The following is a 7,541-nucleotide window of genomic DNA, read 5'->3' on the forward strand; positions in this document are numbered from 1 at the left end:
GTTGCCAGCAAAACGCCACAGTCGGCTTGAAAGGGGGGGGGGGGGGGGGTGCGCGCACGCGTTGATGCTTGTGTGTTGGGTCAGGTCAGAGTGACGTCATGTCGTCAAAGGCGTGGCAAGAACAAGTTCAAAATCAAGTGGGCGGGTCTTCATCCTCCCCGAGGAGTGTGAGGAGCCGATTGTGTGGCCAGCGTCAATGTGGCCAATGTTCTTTCGGCTAAACACGCGCGCGCACCAAACGCACTGTGAGTGTGAGAGAGAGAGGAGGGGGGGAGGGGGAGGGGGAACTTTACGAGCGTACTTGGCGGAGGCTGCCGGAGGGGTATGGAAAATATATTCCACGCGCGCGTCCAAAATCAGGCGGCTTTGTTTTCAACTTCTGCTTTGGGTCTGGTCGGATCAGCGACTCCGTGTTTCGGGTCCGCCGCGCAAAAACGTCGCCGCATCGGCTTTCGTTGAAAGTCGGCCGGAGCTCCCGTGCGGCGTACGTGTCGACGACGTCGTCGACGGAAGCCTCGAAGGAAAGCGACGCCGAGGTCACGTGACCGCCCATCGAGGTACCGAGCGCTCCGCGGGCGAGACGGTCGGCGGCTTTGGCGTTCGGGTCGTCCGGGGGAGACTTTGCCGGTCCTTGCCGTCCCCGAGCGGCTCGTGACCTTCGCCGTTCCGAAAACGAGTTCGCGCGTCGGCTTCGGCGAGGACCGACAAAACGCGCGTTTGCCGAGACGGGGCGAAAACCGAGCGGCCCGGCGTTTGCCCCCGCGTGTCCCGACGTCGCCCGTTCGAGCGTCTTACCGTACGCGTGCAGCCCCGCCCACACGAGGATGACGGCGGGCCTCCCGGCCCCGCCGGCTCGGCGACGCGCCGCCCTGAGGAGAGGCGCAGGCTCGTTAGCTTGGGCGCCGAGCGAACATTCGCGAGCCTCGTTAGAATCCGGTCGAGCTGCCCGGCCGGGGTTGATGAATATTCACGCGGGCGGTCGCGACCTTCAAACAAGAGTCTTCTTTGTCAAGTCTCCGCCCACGACCCGGCCCGCAAAGGCGCGACGGGCGGCTGCTGCTCGCGCTCGTCTATTCGAGTCCGTCATCGGCGCAATCGAACCGCGACTCGACTGGAAATCGGCAAAATCTCCAAAAGGATTTTGCCGCGCGACCTCGTGGAATTAGGCCACGCCCCATCGCGCCGGGCTCAGGTCCGGCTTGTCGATCGAAAAGCAAACGGCGACCGATTTCCACGTTTCGTTCTTCGCCCGTACGTGGACTTGATCTTGGTATTTCACCCGAAGTCGGAGGGAAGACGTCACGCAACTTTCATGGGACGATCACCCGAGTTGCCGTCGGGCACTTTTCTCCGCCTTCCAAACAACAACGGTGAGGTCAAATGTGAACATTGGCGTGAGAGTTCCAAAAAGAATTCCCTAAAATGTCGAGCGCCGCTTCTGGCACGTTTCAGGAGCGACTCCTGCCACTTGCCAAAAACGTCGAGCCCCAAACAAGGAACGACGTCACGGCCGCTCGGTCAAGCGGACAAAGTCGAGCGTTTCCCAGACAGGCAACTGGAAACTCACATGTTTAGCGCCGCTTCTTGCCGTGCCACATTTCGCCTCCGACGCGCGACGTCGCCTCCTCGTCCTTCCTTCTCTTTTCTTCTTGTCCCGCTCCCAAACTTTGTCGGAGTCTCCAGCCCAAACCTGAAGGCGCACACACGCACATGCACACAGAGCGGGCTGTGAAGAGGAGGGGGCGGGGGGGCCGAGCAAGGGGAGGGATACCAAGGCGCCTCTGGCTGCAGGGTGCGTTTGATTCGCCGGCCTCGACCGCCCGACTGGCGGCGAGCAACGCAGACGTGGTCGTGCGCGTCGGCGACGCCTCCAAATGGGTTCGGGCGTTGGAGCGGGCTTGGCTTCTCCTGACGGCGCGAGCCCTGATCGGGAGATGCGCTCCGTTCCATTTGGGGGTGGGGGTCAATTGGCCGCTTGGAGTCGACATCTCCTGCGGGGGCACCGCGAGGGTCGACCTTCGGGCACCGCACGTGACGACGGCCCAACAGAACGACCGACGCAGATGGTAAACGGCGTTTTCAAGGGTCCAAACAAAGAAACGGCCAAGCGACACAAGTGCAAACAATTTAATTGGATGTATTGGGATCTTCGTCACGGCAACATCCGTTGCAAACAACTCATCGGGCCGGCAAGTCATTAGCTCGGAAGAAGGACGACGAGCGCGCGCGCAGTCGCCGACGTTGCGCAATGAGACAACGCACGGGCGCGTTGACAAAACGAGAGGAGCGCGGCGCCCCCTGTGGCGGGAAGCCCCGTTCGGCGGCTTTTTGTCATCGAGACCGGCAGCGGGCGCACACAGGCGCCCATTGTCGAGCCCCCGTCTCCGTCAAAGCCGATGAGATGGCGCGGAGAGACGGGGGCCGGCCGAACAAAGGCGTCATTCTTTTCCGGTGGTGAGCAGCTTGAGGGCCTTCTGGAGGTTGTGGACGGCCGTGGGCACGTCCTCGTACTGCAGGGCGCTGCCGGCGTACTTGCAGTACTTCTGGGCCTTGGTGAAGTCTTCGGCCGAGAGGCGCACGTCACCTGCGGGGGGAGGGGCAGAGGTTGGGTTGCCGAACGTTGGCCACGGGCGACCTCCCCGACCTTCACCCCTTTGCCGTCGCCGTCACTTCAAGCGCGCGGTCGGCCGCCGTCAAGCTCGGCCGCCTGCCCTCGGGAGCGCTTTGGCAAATGTACGAGCGACGGTCGGCCGGCTCGGTGAATCACGCCGCTCGGTGACGGGCTGCTATGTGCTCCGCGTTTAATTCGCTCGCCTTTTGCGGGAGCGGACACGGTCGCAGAAATTGATCGCTTGATGCGATGACACGATGGGCACGGCGAGCTAATGGAGGCGAGGCGTCATCGTGTTCGCAGGTCGGTTCGGGGGGTCTTTTCAAACATCCTCATTTGCGGTCGCGTATTTGCGACGCGCCGGGGCACGATTGGCTCATCTGCTAGCTCACACACTGCACGCGCGAATCGCTGAAGGGAACGCGCGTTTGTCATCGTGTCACGATCCTCTTTGCCTCGGCAGTGTGAGAAGCGCCCGTTTGGACGTGGCTGACCTTGCCGCTGGCCGCCAGAGAGGTCGGGGTCGACGGCGGTCCTGGGCATCGGCACCGGCTTGACGGAGTCTGTCGGGTCACACGACAGGCGTGACGGGCCGAGCCTTGGCCGACGACGGCGCTCCGTTACGGCGGAGGCGAGCGGCGGCTACCTGCCGGCGTGTTGGCCGGGGCGTGCGCTCCGGGGGGGACGCGGACGTTGCCGGGGGGTCCGGAAGGCCCCGATTCCGAGCCGCCGGCGAAGCCGATGCCCGGCGCCGCGGCCCCGCCCGCGTCTTGAGAGGAAGCCGCGCCCCCGCCCCGGAAGGAGCCGCCCTGGGAGAGCGCGAGGCCCGAGAAGCCTTCGTCTTCATCTGGGAAGGCAAAAGGACAGTTCAGGACAAACGTGGATGGACACCGAGCGCGAAGCGGAAGCAAGGTGGGGAGAGCACCGGCAAGTTGGGCCGCGGGCCGCTCATTTACTGGACGTCGATTTCCAAAGACGACATCGAGCGCGCGCGACGCCTCGCGTGGTGGCGACGCGCCGTGTCATGAAAAGACAGCAGGGGAGAAAGGAGCGCACACGCGGCCGCCCGGCTAAGCGGCGCTCGTCTTTCCTGGGCTCAAGACGCTCCATCCCCGTTTGCCAGCGAGTGACCGAGCGAGCGTCGAAGCGTCTCTGCGGGCGCGCGAAGGCACGCCGTGTGTTTGCGATGGCGGTTGCGCACCTGCTTCCTGGTCCAGGTCCATGCCGATGGGTCCGGCCTCGGGCGTCTCGCCGCTCTTCAGGCAGTTGTGGATGTACGCCGCCTTCCAGCGGGCGTACTTCCTGTGCTGGATGTTCTGCGGACAGCGTCAAAATCAAAAGAAATGGCGGCGGCGCGCGGCGCAGGTCAACAGGCTGAGGCGCCGCCAACTTTCCTCGCATTGCTTCAAGTGGGCCGGAATGGCCGAAAAGCAACGCGGCTTCTGCGGAGCCTTTCCGCCAGGACGTCAGCAGAAAAGAGCCGCGAACGACGCGGCAAAGTACTTGTTGCGGGGAGCGTCGGGGGAGCGTCGGGCGAGCGCGGCGCAAGAGCTCACCTCCTCCGACAGCTCTCCGAAGACGGACAGGACGTCCAGCAGCAGACTGGCCGTGTAGAAGGATTTGATCATGTTCCTGCGCACAGCGACAGTTGATGAGGTCACCCACATTCCAAAATTGCGATACCGTGCTCCCGTTTTCACTGCGGCGCAGATGGATTTCCCCTTTCCCTCCTCACAGCAAGTCCGGATCCAAAGCTCCAACTTACTTGTGGAATCGTCCCGCTCGGTCCTCGTTGTCGGCGTAGAGGAACATCTTGAGGGCGTAGTTTTCGATGTGGGCGTTGCCCACCACCTCCTGAGTGATGGAGTCGTCGTCGCTCAGCTCCGTCTTCATCTGCCACAAAAACATCGGCCGGGCCATCAGAATCAGAACCATCTTTATTGGCCAAGTATGTAGAACACACAAGGAATTTGTCTCCGGCATAACGCGCTGCATTCGTATCATCATAAACAAGGACATGACAAATCACTCAACTCGACTCAACTGTGTTTCTCGAGCCCTTTCAAACAGCCGTCGCTGCATACAAAGTGCTGTACACGGAGCAATTTAACATGTACGACAAACAGTAAAACAAATGGGTAATAAAGACGGTAGAAAGCACCGAACAGCAAAACCAAGAACAAATCGGAGTCATGCTGAGTCGAATGCCAAAGAATACAAGTGAGTTTTGAGGCGGGTTTTGAAGATGGGCGGCGAGGAGGCTTGCCCAATGTTCAGTGGGAGGTCATTCCAGAGAGAGGCACCAGCAACAGAATTAGAGATTTGAAAACAAAGTAGAACACACAAGGAATTTGTCTCCGGCATAACGCGCTGCATTCGTATCATCATAAACAAGGACATGACAAATCACTCAACTCGACTCAACTGTGTTTCTCGAGCCCTTTCAAACAGCCGTCGCTGCATACAAAGTGCTGTACGCGGAGCAATTTAACATGTACGACAAACAGTAAAACAAATGGGTAATAAAGACGGTAGAAAGCACCGAACAGCAAAACCAAGAACAAATCGGAGTCATGCTGAGTCGAATGCCAAAGAATACAAGTGAGTTTTGAGGCGGGTTTTGAAGATGGGCGGCGAGGAGGCTTGCCCAATGTTCAGTGGGAGGTCATTCCAGAGAGAGGCACCAGCAACAGAATTAGAGATTTGAAAACAAATGAAAAGAGGATCTTGAAAATAACTCTAAAATGTATGGGGAGCCAGTGAAGGGATGCCAGAGTAGGAGTTATGTGCTCCCTCTTACGAGTACCGGTCAAGAGGCGAGCGGCGGCATTCTGGACCAGCTGGAGGCGCTTAACGGAGGACTGGCTGACTCCAAAGTCAAGGGCATTGCAGTCATCGAGCCGGGATGTGACAAAGGCATGAATGACTGTCTCAAAGTGTTCACGAGAGAGGAGAGGTTTTGCTTTGGCCAGCTGTCTGAGGTGAAAGAAGCTGGATTGAACAACGGCACCAATTTGCCGGTCGAGTTTGAAATCACTGTCCAGTTTAAGGCCCAAGTTTGAGACTGTTGACTTAAGATAAGGAGACGGGAGGCCCAAGTCGACAGGATGGGATGTACGAGGGCCACTGGGACCAAACGGTATCACCTCTGTCTTCTTTTCATTGAAAGTCAAGAAATGTTGTGCCTGCCATCCAGGTTTTGATTTCTTCCAGGCAGGATGGAAGTGGCCTTCATGGGAAGGCGTCTTTTTTGCTCAGCGGGACATAGATCTGGCAGTCATCTGCATAGCAGTGCAAGGAAATACCATGTTTCCTTAAGATGGAACCCAATGGGAGCAGATACCGCGAGAACAGCAGAGGCCCCAGAATTGAGCCCTGTGGAACACCACATGACAGGGGAGCAGTGCGTGACTCAGAGCAGCCAAGGCTGACACAAAAGGTTCTGTCAGCTAAATAGGACCTGAACCACTCGAGCGCTCCCGCCAATGCCCACCAAGTGCTGCAAACGAGTGAGCAGAATACCGTGATCCACTGTATCAAATGCTGCAGTTCAATCCAATAAAACCAGACACGCGTAGTCTCCAGTGTTATTTGCCAGGAGGATGTCATGAGAAACGCGTAACAGGGCTGACTCCGTGCTATGCATCGTCTTGAAACCTGACCGGAAGACCTCTGTTGGGGAACTATACCAGAAGAGAGGCTGCTGTCGATGATGTCCAAGACCGATGCACCAACACTCAGGAGAACCTCCTGAAAGAAATGCGGGGGAAGAGAGTCGCAGGGGGAGCCAGATGGCTTCGTCTGGCGAACTACATCCTCCAAAAACGTGGAGGACACAGTTTCAAAAGGATTTAGCACAGCTGAACACGGAATATGGACAGAGGGGTCAGATGCGGTATTTGAGACCGGAGTCCTAGCGGTAGAGACCTTATCAAGGAAAAACTGAAGGAATCTGTTGCACATCTCGGGTGAAGAATCCGAGCAAGTAGGCAGAGGGGGTTCGAGTACAGAATCTATGGTTTTAAATAGTGCGCATGGGTTGTGACGGTGAGCTTGAATCAGGTCCGACAGATATTCTCTTTTGGCCTCCTTTACTGTGAGCTGGTAGTTATGCCAGCAGTCTTTCCAAATTTGATAAGAGACCTGCAATTTGTCTTTTTTCCACTTGCGTTCGGCTTTGCCACACCCCTGCCTAGCTGCGCGAGTTGTGTCATTAAACCAAGGCTCGGGGTTAGGTTCTGGGAGCACGGTTTTTGAAGGAGCCACCAAATCCAGGATGGCACGGCATGATGAGTTGAAAAAAAGCGTTCCCACCACCGCCGCAGTAGTCGCCGAAGCCATGTCGAGCGCGAGCTCAAGCGGACTACGACGCGGCGCCGCGATGCGGCGGTCGGCGCCGAGCCCCACCGGAAGACCGGCGGCCCATTTCGCAGCAACCAGAAGCCAACCAACTCTTGCGGACGCCGGGGAGGATTCATCAACATGATCCGGCCGGGCGGGGGGGTGCCGACGACGTCGGCGTCACGCGCGAGGGCCATCGAGCAGTCGGCGTGTTGATTGACAGGTGACAACTTGGTCGCGCAAGTGACAGAGACCACAAGGCTTTTTCCTCAGTCGTCACGCAAAACAAAGTCAAGGAGGGACCGGCGGCCTCCTTCCAAAACGCGCGCGCACGCACGCACGCACGCACGCACGCGCGGCGCTAATTAAGTGCACTTTCACACTTGCAACATTCACTGTCTGTGATGTCAACACGGCACGAACGCGCACGCAGCTGCTGCCGATTACTGTCAAAGAGCCTCAGGAAAGATTTGGCAGCAGGACCAACATCCGCTACTTTCAAGTGTGTCGTCGAGCTGCGCGCGTCTCGTTAAAGCATTTGGCGTGACGGCATCCAGTCGCCCCCCCCCCCCCCCCCCCCCCCCCCCCC

At 58.6% G+C, this 7,541-nt stretch overlaps 2 protein-coding genes across 3 annotated transcripts in view; both read right to left on the reverse strand.

Annotated features, from left to right (window-relative positions):
* Nucleotides 1-1,957, reverse strand: part of LOC109524805 (discoidin, CUB and LCCL domain-containing protein 2-like) — a gene marked incomplete at its 3' end in the record, with an annotated part of 17,967 nt that extends 16,010 nt beyond the window's left edge. The window contains exons 1-2 of the mRNA XM_019884907.1: nt 1,568-1,957; nt 796-869 (exon numbers count right to left, since the gene is read on the reverse strand). Of these exons, the coding sequence (XP_019740466.1) occupies nt 796-869; nt 1,568-1,950 (457 nt within the window). The remainder of the gene's footprint in view (nt 1-795; nt 870-1,567) is intronic.
* Nucleotides 1,958-2,112: 155 nt separating this feature from the next.
* vta1 (vesicle (multivesicular body) trafficking 1) overlaps nt 2,113-7,541 on the reverse strand; it is an 8,412-nt gene continuing 2,983 nt past the window's right edge. The window contains exons 3-8 of one of the 2 annotated variants that reach the window (XM_019885071.1): nt 4,377-4,504; nt 4,168-4,243; nt 3,813-3,927; nt 3,258-3,458; nt 3,106-3,174; nt 2,113-2,584 (exon numbers count right to left, since the gene is read on the reverse strand). In XM_019885071.1, the coding sequence (XP_019740630.1) occupies nt 2,439-2,584; nt 3,106-3,174; nt 3,258-3,458; nt 3,813-3,927; nt 4,168-4,243; nt 4,377-4,504 (735 nt within the window). In that variant the 3' untranslated portion in view covers nt 2,113-2,438. Of the gene's footprint in view, nt 2,585-3,105; nt 3,175-3,257; nt 3,462-3,812; nt 3,928-4,167; nt 4,244-4,376; nt 4,505-7,541 lie in introns of both variants that reach the window. The other variant, XM_019885070.1, reaches the window with a different exon arrangement.

This window comes from Hippocampus comes, unplaced genomic scaffold (genome assembly GCF_001891065.2).
Source record: "Hippocampus comes isolate QL1 unplaced genomic scaffold, H_comes_QL1_v1.1 scaffold144, whole genome shotgun sequence".
Lineage (NCBI taxonomy): Eukaryota > Metazoa > Chordata > Actinopteri > Syngnathiformes > Syngnathidae > Hippocampus > Hippocampus comes.